Source organism: Onychostruthus taczanowskii, unplaced genomic scaffold (assembly GCF_017590055.1).
Source record: "Onychostruthus taczanowskii isolate IOZ18803 unplaced genomic scaffold, ASM1759005v1 scaffold36, whole genome shotgun sequence".
In the NCBI taxonomy this organism is placed as follows: domain Eukaryota; kingdom Metazoa; phylum Chordata; class Aves; order Passeriformes; family Passeridae; genus Onychostruthus; species Onychostruthus taczanowskii.
The window spans coordinates 5,754,438-5,773,598 of record NW_024501015.1 but is presented as its reverse complement, the minus strand read 5'-3'; the positions used below and the strand labels follow the sequence as shown (position 1 = coordinate 5,773,598).

General features: G+C 37.6%; 1 protein-coding gene across 2 annotated transcripts in view; it reads left to right on the top strand.

Annotated features, from left to right (window-relative positions):
- ZNF385D (zinc finger protein 385D) overlaps positions 1-19,161 on the top strand; it is a 411,917-nt gene that overhangs the window by 266,900 nt on the left and 125,856 nt on the right. For both annotated transcript variants that reach the window (XM_041411492.1, XM_041411493.1), the window contains one exon: positions 12,217-12,359. In XM_041411492.1, coding sequence (XP_041267426.1) covers positions 12,217-12,359 — 143 coding nt within the window. The remainder of the gene's footprint in view (positions 1-12,216; positions 12,360-19,161) is intronic.

Here is a 19,161-nt window from a genome sequence, read left to right as displayed (position 1 = left end):
GAAATAAAAACATTTACTCACCAGGATATACTGTGAATTAACACCTTGTTCTGTGTTGCGGCATATCATATGACACATGTTTATCTCTGTTTAAGAAAGGGGAAAAAAAAAAGCAAAATCATTTGAATTGCACAAGGGCAGCATGTGATTGCAGTAAATAATGTTTGGCAAAGATGTAATTTGTAGATACCATAGAGTTACACAATTACTACTATTTAAGTATGCTATAACATGTCCCATTTAAACTTTATTAAAATTAAATCTGTGACTGGATATAGAATTTCCAGGAGACAACAGTTTAATTGATTCTGGCCAAGTTTCAAATTTCCCCCATTGATTTCCAACATCCCATTCTTTTATTTCCAGTCTTGTTTTGCCTTCTGCTGTCTTGCTTTCCTTCTTTCCCCTCCACTTTTCCCTCTCCCAAACTTGATGTGAACTCCTTGCCATTAGCATTTTCTTCAGGGTTTTGTGCTCTGTCAGCACCAGCTCTCCTTCGTGGCTCCTTTGCTGAACTCAAAGCTCTGTCCTGCAGTGCAGAACTGCTGATAGTTTGCATCCCTAGCTTTTTTCAGACATATGAAGAATGGCTCACCAGTTTATCAGGACAGCAAAGAGGTTCCTAGCAAGTCAGGAGTGATCTGCAAATTCCAGGTGAATTCCTCATCTCTTCATGCTGGAAGGCTGCTCTGTTGTTAGTGGTCATGTTTTTATCTTGTGTGAGTGTTCAACTTGAATCTGAACTTTCCTGCAGTGGGGCAAGAAAGCAAGGTCTGATGGCACAGTTCCAGTAAGATGCAAGCTGATCTATGTTGCTTAATGCTGAGGGGAGTGGCTCTAATCTAATCTTCAAGTACTCGGGTACTTAGCAGAAGATATAGATATTTTTTTCTCCCCAGTACAACAATTTACTTTTTTTTTTTTTATAATTACCAGCTGATGAAAATCCAAGATATAGTCATGACTGATGTAGTGCATGTGTGATTTGAGATGGCATAAAATTCTGTCCCAGGAAGGTTCAAACTTAACAGTTAACTAAATATTTTATCCCTCTCTTCCCTTGTCTCTGTGGGGACAGCAAACTGCCAAGCACTGTCTGCTCTTTCTTTGCTTCTCAATACAAAGCATAGGTTGCCTGCTAGGAAAACTTCAATTTTGCATCAACTTCTTTTTTCCAAAAACTCAGCCACAGAGCCTCAGGCTCTTGCTTTTTGCACAAACAGCTCTATCTCCTGAGGACTGAACTTGTTTCATTTCGATAAAGTATAGTAGAAGTTTATGAAAAGTAATGGGTTGGGGTTTAGAGGCAATTGGGCCATGTGATCTAATAGGCTTTTTTTTTGGCTTTACATCCTGAGAAAGAAAGATATTTGTGTTTGCTGTTTTGGTTGAATTTTCTTTAATAACTTCAGGTGTTTCTTTCAGAGTGGGAGTTATTTCATTGCTGGAAGAAGTTCCTGAGCCAAATAACCTGAAGTGTTTTTAATTTAGAAATACATACATACAGGAAAAATGACGCTATGATGAATAATTTATCTTGACAAGTATCTTTCAAACCACCACGTACTGAAAAGTTCTTTATGTCCAGGAGCCCGTCCTGTAAAATGTACTTCTCTCTCCTGTGGCTCTGGTCACTGTCCATAACTAAATCCTGTGCTTTTGGTTCCATTCTAATTTTTCCATTTATTCTTTTACCTACCTATGAAAGATCATAAACCTAATAATTTTAAACATATATGTGTTGGGGCATTTTTTATGAATTAAAATTTTTGAGACTGTGGTAGTTTCTGATGTACTGTGCAAGCATTTATGCCGTTATGCATGGGAAAGAAAAATGAAAAATGTGATTTTATTTCAATAAATATGTGTTTTTGTCACATATATATGCATAGGCAGACCTGTCTATGCAACTCTGAGGTTTATTTGAGAGGGAATCATGGTCCAGGCTACGCGACACTGGCGTAGGTTGACAGAGATATTTTCATGTCCATTTTCGCTACCTGTGAGACCAACAGCAAAGTGCAGCTGCAAAACCGTAGACTTTCTGCCACTTTTTTTTTGTCAATGCACCTCTCTCCTTCCTTTCCTTCTACTCCCTCTATGGAGCTAGCTTTGACTTTACTCTTTTGGCTTGGATTCTGCCATCCCTCTCCGAACTTCATCAGATTCTGAAGTTGATCTGCCTGTTTTTCAGTAAAGCAACAGAGGTTTGACAGCTAGCAGAAGAGTGAAGTGGTACCCTGGAAATATGCAGTAACTTGTCATTAAGTTCCACTTACTTTGCACTATGCAGTTACAAATGTGTAAAAACACTTTCTGGTGAATTATTAATGCTAAATGGAATTATTAGTGCTGAAGAGAAGATGCATTGCTATACAGAACTATTTTCATAGAGTTTACTAGTGGAGTGTGTCCATTTCATGGCATTAGTTACATATTCTTCTCAGTCATGCACTTGTTTCATCTCAAGTAGACACCAGAAGTTAATAGTTATTTCTTCCCCAAGCATGCTTTTGAAAAATGGCACTTTTAAAGCTGATAATATATTCATCACATTCAGTATATTCATAAAAATGAAACATTCTTTGAAAATCTGTTTGCAATACAGTGTTCTTCTGATTATTAAGCCTTGGAAATTTGTGCTCATTATACCATAAACATGACCTTTATAAAACCATCAGAAAAATCCAACTGCAGAATATGCCAGGTCAAAGACTTTTTAAAATGTCAAAAAGCATAAAGCTTTAAAATTAATGTGATTTTTATAATATTTGGCTGATGCTTGTATTTTTTCTTAGCTTATTTATTTATGGTGGGGGTTTTTTGAGCCTTTGTGGTTAGGATCTACCAGGAGAATGTGAGCTCAGGGAAGCACACTTTGGGATGCATGGCCTTCAGCACTTTCTTGTGTTCCAGTATTTAGATCCAGCTATTTTGTAACCACATTTTTGCTGGACATGATCTGATAAGATCTAGTATCTCTCCAAAAGAGGCTACAAGCCCTATACTGACCCACTGGTTAGGAAACCTCCGCGATATGTCAGTAAATAATGGTGCGTTCAGTTCAACAGTGTCACAAAATATGTCTGTAGGCTGAAAGGTGTCAAGAAACACTGTGCATGCAGTTTTGGGGAAATGCACATTTGTAACACTGTGACCTTTCTCTAACTTCATCGGGGTGTAGTGCTCCTTTGAAAACACCCATGCTTCCCACCGTAGCTTGAGTCTGAAAGTAAATCTTTCTGCTGCAGGCTGGAAATCATGCTAGAGTAGCTGCTTTATGTGGCAATAACTAGCCAAGATCATCGTGAAAAGAAAAAGGAAAACCTGTTTTTTATACAGAATCACAGAATGAGTCAGGTCAGAAGGGAGCACAGTGGGTCATCTGGTCCAATCTCCCTGCTCAAGCAGGGTTATCCTGGACCACATGGCACAGGACTGCATCCAGATGGTTCTTGAGTATCTCTGGTGAGGGAGACTCCACAACCTCTGAAAAGTCTCTTCCAGGGCTCAGTCACCCACACAGTAAAGAAGTTTTTCATGTTCACCTCGAACTTCCTGTGCAGCAGTTTCTGCCCACTGCCCCTTGTCCTATTACTTGACACCACCGGGAGGAACCCAGCTTCATCCTATTGACACCCTCCCTTCCAACACTCATTTACATTGATGAGTTCCCTTCTCAGCCATCTGTCTCTGTACATTTCCAGCTCACTCTGTGCAAGGCAGGCATTTAGCTTCCTTGGATTAATTTTCTTACCAAAGAAAGTACAAAGCAGTACAAAACGTGAGCAGTATGGGAAGAAATTGTAAAATAGAGCTGGGGATATGTAGTTTGCCAAAAGAAAATTGAATCATTAGTGCAGCTGTAGACTCATTGGTGAACTCTTCTTCCCTCCAGCATTTATGGCACTAAAGGAAGAGCAAGTTTTGACATTGTCTGTGAGATCATTCAAGTCTAAGTGAAAGCACATTCTGTTTGCTATTAGCCTACAACCAAGAGAGGATATTACAGTGCTCAGAGCACTAAATTTGGGGACCTTGAGGTCAGCTTCTTTGTCGGCCACAGATTCCTGTGCAAGCTTTGAGAAGAAGATTTTCCTGTCTGTCCTAGGTTCCTAGCTGAAAAATTGGGATAACCTCTTGCCAGGTAAAGGTGTCCAGAGAATTAACACCGTAATTTCATAGAGAAAAAAATCGCCTGCTGGGTATTTAATTTTTTTTGGTAAGGCATATAGAAATTAAAAACCCCTCCATTCTAAAGAGGGAAGAGAGCTGAGGTTCATGGATATTCTAGTTTGTCTTCTCCAAAATCGTGACTACTAATCTTGGACTTTCTAGTTCTCTGGTAGTTGGCATGTTTGGTACTTGGTATGGGCAGCTGGTAACAAGCATGCTGACCAAACTGGAATTTCTAGTTTTTTCCTTATACTGGAAACAGACAGAACTTTACAGAAAGTGGAACATTCATTTTGGATCATCTAACTTTCAGTTATCCAACAGTTTCCAATTGGGAAAAAAAATCCAAATTTGTCTGACCAACTGCAATTAAAGCCCAAAGGACTCCGAAGAGCTCAATTAGGTAGGTCATGTTGCTAAAATAAAAAGCTAAGTCTCTGCCCTTGTGCAATTTGAAATCCATATAAGATGTGGCCCATAGTGGATTAGACAAATTCCTTGCTTGACAGTGTTAGATACTGAAGTTCAGGTCATGTTTTTTCAGTAGCTGTTATGTAAAAAAACAAAAACACAACATTATTTTATTCAGTAGAGTGTTTCCTGGGGTCCATAACATATTTTAGATATGGGGCAAAAGAGCTGATACTTTGTGGGGTTAACAGGAGCTCTGACATTAATTAGCCTTGAGGCCTGAGAAGAGTGAGACCTGCCCAGTGCTGAGCACTTCAGTCCCATTCAGTTGGAACTGGGCTTCATTGTCTGTAAGGTGGGCCCACCTTCCTGTAATGTAGATGATAAAGGAACAGGAGGGGAAAATGTAGCAAAATGGAAGCAGAAACCTTTGTTTAGCAAAGTGAAGGAAATAATGACAGGAGATAATGGGTATCAGACTACGCATGCAAATTTGTCTCTGCGTTTTCCCAGTCCAGCATCATAATAGTAGTTTCACAGGTTTCTAATGAATAATGAAAAGAGAAATTTACTCCTCTGTACACCTAGAGGAGTATATTTTCCAATCAAAATTATTGGGATATGTGGTCTTATGTGTTTCATAATGCTAGTATGTGTGAAAGAAAAGACTTTAAAAAACACTGCATGATGCATAGATGCAGGCTTCTAAAACTAATAATAATAATACAAAGAATTCTTTTTCTAAACTAGCTCACTTTGCAGGAACCAGAGAATAAATATTTTCTCTAGAAAAAATAATACTTTGAATAGCAACAAATGACTAGAGTTGATTCAAACTTTCCAGGTGAACAGTGTATGTGCTGACAAATGCTGTCTATAAATAAACAGTGGGTACTGATTTGTGCCAGTCTGAAAAAAAAAAAAAAAAGGGAAGAAAATATTTTTGTAATGAGTCACTTTGAGTTGTTTGGATCTGGATGTTTGAATTTTGCCAATATTTAAATAATAAAAACAGTTAAGTATCTAAGTAGGAGCTATAGGGTGTAATTTTAGGTGAAAGAAGAGTTTCAGCTGTCACAATGGTGGGGTTTCCCCCCCCCCCCTTAATTGTCACTACTTTTTTGGTTTGGCCAGTGAACTGAAAAATCAATTACTCACAGATCTTCATAGCTGAGACAGTGTTGCATTCATGCTCTTCCAAGTGCATAGCCACTGCTAGCATTGCTAACAGCAAAACCTGTGAAAGAAGAGCTTGTGTGGCCACACAGTGTACTTGATCCTCAAGCTATCTCAGAAGAACCAGCAGGATTGAGGATGGTGTTGTTGCAGTCCCATTTTGAAGGCTCTTCTTTTCAACTTGGCTGCAAATATTTAAGACAATTGTGATTTTTTTTTTCTTTCTTTTCTGGACCTAAGAGTGATTATATGTAGTTAAAAGTATTGTGTTTAAATGTGGCTACCATATTTTAATTTTTTTTTGAGATTATTAAATAATGAAAGCACTCTCCAAAAAGAGTATATGAACAATACAGAAGTTGAAAGCACTTTAAGATTCTTATTCCCCTTCTAAAAGAAATAAATTTCAAAAAAGAAGAAACCACTCAAAATTATAAAATCCCTTTCAAGAAGCTGAGTTCTAAGATTATAAATGGTCAGAAAATAGATTTTCTGAGCTCTAAATTCTCCATTCACATCATTTGTTTACATCTAATCTCCTTTCATTTCTTAGGTAATAATACATAACCTACAAAAAATAAATATTCAAAATCAAAAGTTTATCTCTTTATGGACATAAAAGATACAGGTTGCATGTTATGAACTCAGCAAACTTTCTGTTTGCTGAGTTCATATTTTAGCCACCTTAATGCAACAACTACAACTAAGTAGTTTGGTGATTGAGTCTCATTTTTCTGTGCCAGGTTAGATCACTGGTACTGCTCATTCTGGAGCTGAATTTACCTTTAAAGGGACAATTCACCAGTTTTTGAGAAAAATATCTGTTGTAAAAATTAAGAGTACCATACAGTGATAAAAAGGAGTACCCTAGTGACTATGAACCATGACAAATTACATTAAATTAATTCCTAAAAACCACATCTACAATTCATGTCATATTTTCTCTGTTAAATCCCAGAGAAGTTTATTCTTTTTCTTTTGGATATCTTAAAATTTTCTGTTTTATCAGATTCTGTGAAAATGTAAATGTGATATCTGTTATTTTAGATCATGAAAGAGCATTATTCACCATGGATAGCCTGCTGTTCTTTATTGTATTGTGTCTTTATTGTATTTTCAAAAAAATCCCTCCAAATATATCTTTCCTTTGGCCCACTGGCAAATTTGATTCATAACAAATTAAAAGTTCTAGCTAATATTGAATTATCCAAATGTAAGCTTATTAACATTTATAAGCTTGACCATGAGCTTCCCACATATCATTTCCCTTGTATACTTTAAAATAGCCTGAGTCATAGTTCTTGAAAATTTTCTATGAAAATTCCTGATTTTGCTCAGGCTCTCTAGGATATATTTTAATGCTTAGTGCATGTGTACTATTAGATATTAGGTTCCTATATAAAAAGTATTAATTATAGCTTTTGAAGTTCTTTTGAAGCCTCCTAGAAGTCAACTTTTCAGTTGGAAATATGTGGTACTTTCCCAGCTTCTCCACTGAGTCATACCAGCTGAAAGGTTCTCTGAGCTATTGCCAAGGCACAATGTGTGTATTTTTTTGACCTCAGAGAGTTATGTTGGAAATATTAAGAGAGGTGTGAGATGGGTTGTAAAACATGGAAATATCCATATCTTAGAGAAACCACTTTATGATCCTGAAAACCAACTCAGACTCTAGGAAGAAGGGGAAAGGGTACATTATTTGAGTGTCTTTGCTGTATTCAAAATAGCTGTTCAAATGGACAGAAGGAAAAACTTGCAAAGTAGTGAAGGAATGAAAATAAAATTCTGCAGAGTTTTGCTTTTTCACTCAGTGTTTATGGTGGTAATAGTTAGTGATGGAAGAACTGCAAAAGATTTAGATTAATGGGGTATTAGTTTAGAGCTTCTGCCCAGTTTACATACCTCCAAGTTTCAAATGCATTGCAAAAAATTATCTACATTTTTGTGTCTGCAAAAGCTGAGCTAGATTCTTCCTTAGGAGAGACTATTTGATAATGCATCTTGTGATTCTTTTTCTGGAAGCTAAATCTGCAGTTAAGTTTAAATTTGAGGGATTGGGAATGAGGGTATGCATGAGTAAAGACTGTGCAAAGAAAGATGTAACATAACTTTCTCTATAGCCAAGCCATAGAATATAACAATAAATAGTTGCCAATTTGTTGAGCTGTTTGATAGGGAACCTGAAGAATGGGGATCTTGGCCTTCTTGAAAAACACTAAGGAAACTTGCTATTTATTGTCCTTTATTAAAAAACATCCTGCTTTATGATGTCTGTTTACTCTAGGGCTATTTTGTTTGGTTTCCTATGTATGTATTCAGTCTTTGTGATTCTCTTAATCCAGATTTTAGGGTGAGTACTTACAGCTGTTTATAATCATTGCCTAATACCGATCCAAGCAAAATTTCAGGTGAACTGGGCACAAAAATTTACATGGGAAACTTTCTTTTCAGTAACTGCTATTTCATTGAAAGCAAAATTTCCCCCAGAATGAGTTAACTTTTTGTAAAGAATTGTCACCAAAAAATTTGTGAAGGTAAGATTAAAATGTAAGCATTTTTAATGACACATAGTATGTTATTTTTAGAATTATTCTTATTTTAAAATCTATTTTCAGTTCCACAGTGAAACATGGTCTCTAAAGTCAAAATGGGGTAGAAGTGAAGCAGGGGAAAGGACAGACACCAGTATTTGTTCCCATTCATACTCAAACAAACAAACAAAAAAAACCACCAAAAAAGCCAGTTCCTCATGGACTGGATAATTTGAGGTTCAACAAGCAGGAATCAACTCTTCATCTATTTCTGTCATATTCTCTTGATTTGGGCAAGAAAGGTCTTGTGCTGATTAAGTTCTCATCACCAGTGATTTCAGGAGAACCCACCTGTTTGTGCTGTGTCACCAAGAGCATGAACCTTGTGTTGCTCATGTGCTTTTGTAGCACGTGGGCTGTCTGTGCCCAGAACATGGTGTTTATTTCAAACCAGATTACCCAGTAGTAGGGCAAAATATCTAGTCCCAGCTGGAGACACAGAACTGCATCCCCGTGCAAAAATGCGCTGTTTGATTGGCACTGGAGGAGTTCTCAAAAACAGGCTCAATGTGATATAGGAAGAGGCAAAGGTTTGTTGCAAGCTTTCCCTCAAACTTGTGTGTTCACACTTACTTTGGATGTATAGCCAGTGTCTCTGTCCAAGACATTATCTTTCCTGTGATTTAAATTGTCTGAAAATTAAAGAAACAAATTACTACTTCAGACTTAGGCAAAATTCTAAACTTCTAAGTAGTATTATTCTTGGTCTCCCTACAAAGAAAATTAAGGTAACAATATTGATGTGGATTTCTCAAATGTATGAACATTCATCTCCCATTTAGAATCTGATTCTCGTCCTCTTTAGAAAGACATGTAACTCTAACATTACTAACTTGTAAGACTGGAATTAGAAAATACTGTATTATCCTGCCATTTTAAGGTGTAGCATGCTCCTCATAAAGACAAGGTTATCTATGTGACCTTCAGGTAATAATAGTGAGCGTTAAGCGCAGGCTGTGAGCAAAACCTATCAGTTTTGCCTATGGGATTTTATCCTGGTTTTATTGGTCAATGTTATCAAAACCTTGCTGGTAGAAAGCTTGTAAAAAGGCTGACATTGAACCTTCACTTTCATTGTGGGTTGATCAGCAGTGCTGCATCTGCTCAGGGAATGCTGTGGAGGTCTTTGTGTAGGATGAGTTTCTCCACAATACTAAGACTGTCATAAGCAAATGTTATGGTTCTTCATTGTAATCCAATGTTCCATAACACCTGGAATTTGTCTGTGTGTACTTTTCAAGAACTCTTCTCAGTGGTCTTCTACCCCTCTCCATCCCTCTGCTTATGGATTTAGGTGTGAAATAGTTAATGCTGGCATTCTCAAACATTGTCCAAGTTAAGCTGAGTCACAAAAAATTGTTGCCATTGCTTCAGTTTTTCTGTTGCAGATTCTAGACTACAACTCTGTGCATGTTAAATGGAAAGAGAAGCTAATTTTTGCAGCTATAAACATTAGAGAAGTTCTTAAGCAAAGGCTCAGATTTCGTGATGCTTTTCACATGCTCCATCATTTAGGGACATGTCTGACACTATTGAAAAAACAGAGAGCAGCTGTGCTCCTGAACATACTAATTTTCTGTGCCACTGTAGCCAGGACTGTGGTAGATTTTAAACTCTGTTCCAGAGGCTCTGAGTCCCAGCCAAGGTCCTGCAGAGCTGGCTGGATTTTTCCATATAAAGCTTGTTCCTGTCCCCAGATGGCTTTGCATCGCACTGGCTGGCAGCAGCAGGTGCGTGAGTGCCGAGTCATGCCACAGGAAACGATCACAGAACAGAAATATTTTATCCTCCGTGGCTTGGTATCTCAGATGAGTTTGGGATAGCAATGCTGTTGCTCTAGGTAGTCCAAACCTGTGAAGCTCTTCTCCGTAGCACTGAGATAGTACAGCCAGTGAGCTGTGTCCCCAAGCACAGGTGACATTTCTCAGTTCAGTCTGCATTTGTGAGTTACAGAATGTTTGATTAGCCTCAAATTCGTTGCTATTGCCAGGCAAATGTTCACCTTGACATTTCTGTGTGATTCTGTACAATCTCAGGTGCACTCTGTATTTTTTTCTTTAGTAAGCATGACTTCTTCCTTTCGTGATGCGTGAAAGTCTTATATAATTAAAGCTAAGTATTTCCAGCATTTTAAAAAGTACCTTTATGGGTCTTTCCTATTCCGAGGTAGTATGATTGGCATGTTCAACACTACATTATCATCATTCTGACCTGTTAGATTTATTTTTACCATGTTTTTGTAACCATGTCATGGGAATGTAACTATTGCCAAAGCAATGGCAATCAAATGCTTGATAATTCTATGCTGTTTGCGCCCTGCTTTTCTGTTGCCTATATCCTAAGCTGCTGCATTCAAAAACTTTTGATTTCTTATACACTTACAGTGAGGTACAATGTAGAAACGACCCCAAAAATGGCAGTTATTCTTGGGATTAAAAACTATCATGAGACTACAGTGACCCCCTAATCCACTATCTTTAATTTAATAGTGATTCTTAGTGAAATGCTTCACAGAGGAGTTGAAAGTTGGCAAAAAATACAGTCTTCAAAATCTGGCTCCAGCTGATTTTATATCTAGAAGCACAACTTGGATGATCTTCTGCAACTGGTTAATTAAGTCCTATGTTTTTAGCCCTCAATTAGATGTGTAACATGACAAAACTTGTTAGATTTGCTGGCCAGATATGGAGAGATGTCATATGTCTTTCTGACTACTTTATATTTGCACTCTTAAAGGATGTATGCAACTTGTATAATAAAATGTCTGTATGTATGTGAGGGAAAAAAGAAGGAGATTTTGGATATCTCTCTCTGTTGATCTGTCTGCCGGTGTCCCTATTTAGTGAGTAGGGTAAAACTCCCCTTCCATTTTTTTTAAAATGTTTCTTGGACTCTTACCAGCAGGTTTTTACAGTCTGTTGCCTGCCTCTTGGATTAGAAGAACACTGGCATATTTTAACAGTTTCCTAGGATCTAAATAGTCTTTAATTAACAGGGAATTGATGTTTTGGAGTGCAACCAATATAGGAGACACTGAAAGCAGAGAATGAACTTGGATCCTTTCAGCTTGTAGCTGGCTGTGGCCAGGGGAAAACAAATAAGCAAAATAGGTTCCACTGCGAACAGGTAGTGCCTTATTGGTATGCAAGGGGATTTCTTCATTTGCATTGCGTTCCCACAGATCTGGTGGTTAGCTGGGAGGACCTTTCTGCTGCACAGAGTCTGAATCAGCTCCACCCCTTGCAAAGAGCAGAAAGTGTTCATCGGTACCTTCCCATAAACAGAATTTCAGTGGCTCCTGAAACTGTTATTTTTAGATTTGTATTGATCAACTGTTGAGGCAGCAAGGTATGTTGTGTTTGTGAGGTTTAGGTTGAAACAGAAGCCGTTGGCTCCATGAGCGAGCGTTTAATTAAAAAAACAGAAGTCTGCAAATAACATGACTTCTGCTGAGCTGAACAGCAAGTTGTTCTTTATCTTTTTGAGTAATCTGCCTTTGTAGGATTGAGCAACAGGGTAGGGATGAAGCACTGAAATGATAAGAGAATGAAGCTAGCTGAAGATCTCAAGGGAAGTTAGACATATGCTGAACTGTTGTTCCAGATTGTCCATGGAAATAAATGGTTTATAAGGTAATTCTAATCACGATAGACTGAAACATGAAGCAATTGCTGGCAAAGAATTATAACCAACTCAATCACTGAGTCAGCTGTGCATTTTTTCACTGATGCAGTAATTTTTGGACATGTCAAAATATATTTGTTTGATGCAATATTGTCTTTTTATTGTTGCTTTGGGGGGCTTTTATCCCCCTGCTAATCATATCACCTGCTGAATGCTTTCTGTCTCTCTGTACATGCAGGTGGTACATGCCAGAGCCCTGCTCTTCCAGCCCTTGTGCGTCCTCCTGCACCACCCCTGCAGCCATCGCTGGATATTAAGCCGTTCCTCCCGTTTCCTCTGGACACTGCTGCAGCAGTGAATCTCTTCCCCAACTTCAATGCAGTAAGTACTCTCCCTACAGTTACAATGAGCCACAGCTTCCATGGAAGACTGAGGAGGGCACAAAGCAGGATTTTATGTACTCCATTAAACCTGGAATATCCTCTCCCTTACTGAGGGCCAAATAGCTCTTTCAGACACGCTGATAGGCCATAAATTGAAGCCTACCTGGGTGTTAGTCAGAAGAAATGTAGAAGGAAAAAAATTATATGATCTCGAGTGACATGAACTAAAGTTTCAGGCCATATTCAGTCCCTGGGCTTGTGAATTTCCCACAGTAATTTAGGACGTGCAGAGCTTCACTAACTTACAGTTCACTGCAAATCTCAGAGAGGGAAAGTTTCAGAGCAATGGGATTCTACATCCCATCTCCAACACACTTCCTGAGAAATACTAAAAATTTACAGACCCTAAAGAAAAAAAATAAACTCTGTCAGGGCAAATAAAGAATGAGAACAACATTAGCTGCTGTATGAGCTATTCAGTAGGAAACAATCCAGGGTATTTTTTTTCAGGTTAAGATGTTGTATTTCTCATGTCTTAGGTTTAAACTAAGATAGATTTCTCCCTTTTACTTAGTCATGCTATGCATGATTATAGAAATCCTATTCTTTCTTTAGTGTTTTAATTATTTTACTGACATATGTCATCGATGTTCCAGTTTTCCTGTTTGAGACTGAGATACTTAAGGCTCCTAAAAAAAGGGTCTACATTGGTTTTATGTTGGTTTTGATGTTATAGAATTATGCCCTTTTTCAATTACTTTTTGATGCTCTTTTCCTTATTTACACATACTCTACATACAAAAAAGCCCTCCTAAGAACATGTGTGCTTACCTACTTTGAGAGAAAGAGAGGGGGTGGAATTTTGCATTCTGAACCAATTCTAATTAACATGCAGAAATCTTAATTAAAATAATTAAGAGTAGTAAAGAAATGTGTGCATTCTATAAAAAAAATTATATCAATCAATAGCAAATTTCTGTATTTAAATGTTTGGTTTTTACCTTTCATAGATGTTCATTTTGCTTTAAAGTAATTAAAAGAAACTAATTGTCAAAACTATTTATACAGTTTTGAATTCAAGAAATTCTCAGCATTAACAGAGAAACTACAAGCTACGAGTCTTAAAAAGCACAGAAACAATATGTCAATGAACTACTATTACAAGTAAACTTTTAATTTAAAAAGTCTGTTAGTATGCCACAAGGTTTTAAAATGTGCTGAGTTTAACCAAGGTACTGATAACCCATAATGAAATGGATACAACTTTAGGCTTGTTTAGTCTGCATTAGAGTTGAGGTCTTTTAACCAGTTAGTGCCTTGTAATCATTCTTTGCAGTTAATGCGATGAATTTTTAAAAGATACCTATTAGAATTTCTTGTATTTTTCTTCCTTAGGATTCTCCATGGTTCAGAGTCTTCAGATTGTTTAGCTAATGGTTTAATTATATAACTGAAATGGAATTTTAATGATGAGTGTTAATAATTGTTAATCCTGTGCTACTGTATAAATTTCCAGTTTCTTTCTTCGTACACAAACCCCTTTGCTACTATAATTATTTTGAGGAAGGGGTGGATAAGTCATGTTTGTATTCATTTGGAAGTAAGAAAGTAAAAATAGACTCATATCAAAACCATGTTATTCCTGAACATTATCTTAGTAGCATATAATTTGGTAAGAGCACTGGTAAAGTGAGCCTAGTTTTCAGGAGTGAGACTTGAAGCCCTTTTTAACAGCACTCTGAAATCTGTTCCCATGCAAAATGCTGCTTCCCGTGATGTGTGGCCGTCTGCCAAGTCCACCTTTGGCAGATATGTCAGTCCTGAGTGTGAGGATGCTGTCATCAGAGCTGCTGTCACCTGCCTTGCTGTTCATAGTTTATGCCTTGCTAAGTGACCTTTGCCTTCTCATCATGTGTGCTGACATGCAGCATCATCCTCCGTGTTCCCATTTTCTTTCTGAGCAGCACATTATTGAACGCTGCTATGTTTAGCTCATATGCCAGGGATGGTTAGCAGCAACCTTCAAATGTATAGACTTGCTGAATAGTTTTGCACAGTTCCAGAAATTCTCTCCAAGCTGGCAGAACTTTTGGGGACACATCAGCTGCTGACCCTTATCAGCCCAAGAAGTAGTTAATCCACACATCATGTTAGACTTTAAACACAACTTCTGACAGGGGCTTCAGTACGTGAATATGAGGCAGGAAAAAAGTGTTTAATCAAAAAATAATCTTTGTAAATATGGCTCTTCATTATCAACTGCAGCTGTTGATGATGTCTTCATATTTGTTTATATCTTCATAGACTTCACTGACAGTCCTATGCAGTGTCAAGGGAGAATCATTTATGCTCTGTGGCTAAACCCAGGTCAAGCAAGTGGTCCATAACAGAACACCTGAACTGGATGTTCTCTCTCATGTTGTCAATAAATTAGCATTTCCCTTGACTGAGACACCAAGGTCATAAATTGAGTCATAGGAAATGGATTTCTAAAGACCTCTTGACCCTCACAGGAACAAATGAGTTTGGCATCATGTCTGGACTACTTCTCAAAAGGCTAGAGGGAAGTCCAAATTTTTGGCCACTTATTGGCCACTTTTCAACAGCCTTCAGTTGAAAACAGCATGACCAAGGGGAGACTTGAATAAAAGTTCAGACATATTTCAGAGAAAATAAGTAGTCTCTCGCAATCCTAGTTAGCGTGAGAGTTTGGCTGTGATGGACAAAGGCATCTGAGTTAGTCAGCCTAAGCTTCTTCACAAAATATAATGGAGAAAAATCAGCAATTTCTCCAAGTTATGCATGGATAAAAATGTACAAAAGTAGCTTGCAATGTAAGCTATATGTATACTTTGGCATGGAGTGAAGTGAACCCTGAAAGTTCTCATTCATCTATTCAGACTGTAATGAGGGGCTGGCTCAGCTGCATCTACATTTAGATGAAACCCACATTATGGGACAGGTCATAAGCTATTCACAGCTCATATATTAAATTCTATTCAGAAATCACATGACAGAATTGCTGACATTGTATTGTATGTTTATAGAGGAATGCTCCCATTTATTAAGCAGTTATGCTTCTAATTTTATCTAAAGACAATCTTCAGGGAATTTGAGGATTCAGATGAACTGGATAGAAATATTAGGAGAGGTGGAAGCAAAAGTAACTTACCAGTGGAGAAAGTCAGACATGTACATAAGAACTAATAAAACCAAATACTGACCCTAAGTATTGCAAATAATCCTACTGAGGTGTATTTTATAACATTTTTCACTCTACTTCAGTTTATAACAAGAATGTGAAAGTTTTATTTGTTACTGAGGACTTTGCTCTAAAACAAGCTCCGTTTTTGCTGGCTGCCTCTGAAGAAAACATTTAGCACTGATTTCTACCAAGGCAAAAGCTTTCATTGAAGCAGAGACTACACAAGATAATGTGGAGGACGCAAACCTTTATCAGTAATATCCCCGGACAGAGAGTAGAGGAAAAAGAAAAAACTGAGTAACCTGAGAAAAGCTAGGAAGATAATGTTTGAACCTTTGAACCATTCAGTTTCAGGAGGAACATTTTCTATTTATACGAGAAAGCGTAGAGCAAACATAGCAATTAACAATCTGGTTAGCTGAACATTTGTAGGTGCTATGCTCTTAATTGTGAAGCAAATGGGTACCCTCAAGTCACATGTAAAAGGAAATTGTAACAACACAGCTGTTTAAACTGAAAACAGCCCACTGGAACAGACCCTAAAGAATCCCAGGTTCACTGCAAGTTTATCTGATCTGAAAAGATGAATCAATCGGATGGAATTGAAATGGCTAAATTTTATTTAATGAGGGAAACTATGGCTATAAATAATGTCTATCTAGCTTTTTAAAACATTATTTGAAAGTTTTCAGAGGAATGGAAAAATAATTAAATTGTTCTGAAAATAGTTTGAAATCATTTAGAAACATTTGTTATGTTTCTGCATTTTCATCTGCAGAGGGAGAAATTTCAAGTCTGTGTACCATCTAAGAATTAGTACTTAGAGATGCAAAGCTTTAACAGTTATATTAAGCATGTATGGATCTTTGCATGTGAATATGTGTATTCTGTTCATGAGCTGATAGTTTGTTGCAGAGAAATTTCACAAAACATCAAAGTCTAGAAATTAATTAACTTGTAGAAAAATATTGATGGGTCTCTAATCTAAGAGGAGATGCTTAGTTTTGCAAGAGATCAGCATCAGCCCTAAGATGATGGACCCCCCTATGACAGAAAAAAACCTTTTGCAGACTTTTTGGTAGTCTCCAAAGCAGAGATGCATCAGAAACTGGGTTTTGCCTGTTTCCAAAGCTCTCAGAATTATATACTTCAGTCTCTTGAGCAGAGACAGAATTTAAAGTTTAGAAATGCAGGACATTTGCCATTACAAGGTAGAAAATTGGGCAGTGCATTGTGCTCCTTGTTTGTTTATTCTTTGAAGGATATGCTGACCATCTTTCTGAAAAAGTTCGAAAAAAATATTTTATCACACTTTGTAATATGAGCACAATCTGTAAAGGAAGGGGTACACAGTGTAGAAGAACTGAATAAATGCTTGAAAACAGAAAGAGTGATGTTGCTTGAAAAGCTCCATTCCTAACTCCAAATGAAAGCCTGGTTGCTAATAGAAAGTTTTCTGAATAAACATGCTTTGAAAGAAACATCACTACAGTTTTGATTAGAAAAGAAAGACTTGGAAGAGCAGTGAGAATGTCAGAGTTGTACTAAACAAGGATGGAAAATGAACTGTTACTCTACAGACATGCTACTCATGATCCACCTGTAGAAATCCCTGTTCAGTTCCCTGATTTTCCTGTTAGCTTATTCTGTGCCAATAATAATAATGCCCAGCACATTATTAAGAGCTTCCTATTTCACCTTCCCCTGGCTATGGAAAAGGATGAGGAGGAGGAGTTAACAGTGTCCATTGCCCATAGGTTGGGGCTCTACTGGTAACTTGGGTTAGAGTGCCAATGTGGTGCTCCTTGCTTCCTGAAAACTGCCCTGTGCAACAACCCAGCAGCTTCCAGGCCAGCACGAAGGCTGCACTCTCTATTTATAGAGGTGAAGCTTGTGTTTTTAAGTATAGTCTTCTCCTGTTGTGGCCAGATGCTTGATAGAAATGGACAGTGTAGAAAACCTGCTTGCTGAGAAGTATTTCTGGGAAGGGTTATGTCAGGAAATGCAGAGAAAACCTGTCAGAACGCTGTCAGAAGAGATTTAAAAAATCTTTTCCTTAGGCTCTTGTCCTGGATAGTTATTTTATCTAGAAGGGAGATATGTACTGCAGAAATCATGGGCCAATTTTCTAGACGTTATGAATAAGTAGTAGTGTTTTGATAGTGGAGACTGGAGGAGGATTCTGAAATACATGTTAGTTTTTTTAACATTATCGGCCTGAAATTTACAAAATAAAGTCAAATCTTTTGTATGCCACTACATAATGATTTTGTTTTATGCTTTCTGACTTAATTGAGCAGAGTAGCATAACAAGACTATTTTTCCTCATATAAAATCCTTTCAAGTTCAGTAGTGATGACATGCTGTCAGAATGCTTTGTTTCCAGAAGAGGATAATCAGGCAACAACACAATGGCCTAAGTCCGATGTGAATCAAAATGGAATATTGCCTATATAGAAAAACTTGGCAGTAAAAATATAGTTTGTGCTGATTTTTAATGTTATTTCCACGAGAAGGTCCTTTATCAGGTGGAGAACTGTAGTGTGCCAAATTTTTCATTTGTCAGACGAAGGATATTATTGCTTCTGGGGCCAATCTTTGAGTAATTGCTCATTTACAGGTACCTAGAAACAGAGGGTTTGACTTTTTCATTTCCTTACATAGCACTGCAGCTGAACTGTAAGATAGCTATACTTTTCTTTACAAACTGTATCTCTATTGCTGTTTAGCTGAATGTTATTGAAAAAAGGGAACAATACAAAAATAATGGCTGGGTTCAGGAATTCTTTATTATAATAACAATTTCATCACTGCCCAGAATGCTTAATTAAGTCTGCAGGAGAAGTACAAGAATTAGGAAAAGAGCAAACACAAGAAAATCCTGGCAATTCAGATGTTTTATTTGGTGCTTGCAAAACAGGAATGAATCAACATCAGTATGAAATATCCTGTCATTTGAATTGGCCAGACTTATTTCCCATACACTTAAATCCTTAAGCTACACCCTGGCTTCTCTTTGAAATACCAGTAAAACACTGATTTCCTGATGCAGAGGAAAGATTTACAGCTCAGGAGACATCATGAAATCAAGCTTTTTGTCTTTTTCTGATTTTAAGCCAGATTAGGCTGAATTGAGATCTCTAGGCATACTCTGCCTGTATTTTTGTATGGTCTATGCTCTATGTCATGAGCAGGGAGGAAAGTTTATGTTTTGACTTGGTACAAATGAATGTTCCTGAAACATTGTCACCTGTGACTGCGTGGATGTTATTTCTGTTTGTAGTGTCCAGATCCCTAGGCCCTGTCTCCAGAATCATTGCTGTTATGTTCCTTGGACTTGATGCACTGTTAAGGTGCATCTCACTTTAGTCCCTTTGCAACCTCCTTTAAATGGTTTTTTTTTGGTTTTTTGGGTTTTTTTCTCTGTTTGCAACTTGTAGTTGGGCCTTCTGTTGTAGCAGTTCTCCTGGTCTGTGGTTTGAATTGCTTTCATTGGGCCCATGTGAAGCTCATGAAGTCTGACGCCAGGAGTAATTTCATGCACCGGGGTCAGAGCCAGTAGCAGGACAGACTGGGGCTCCAAGGACTGAGAGCA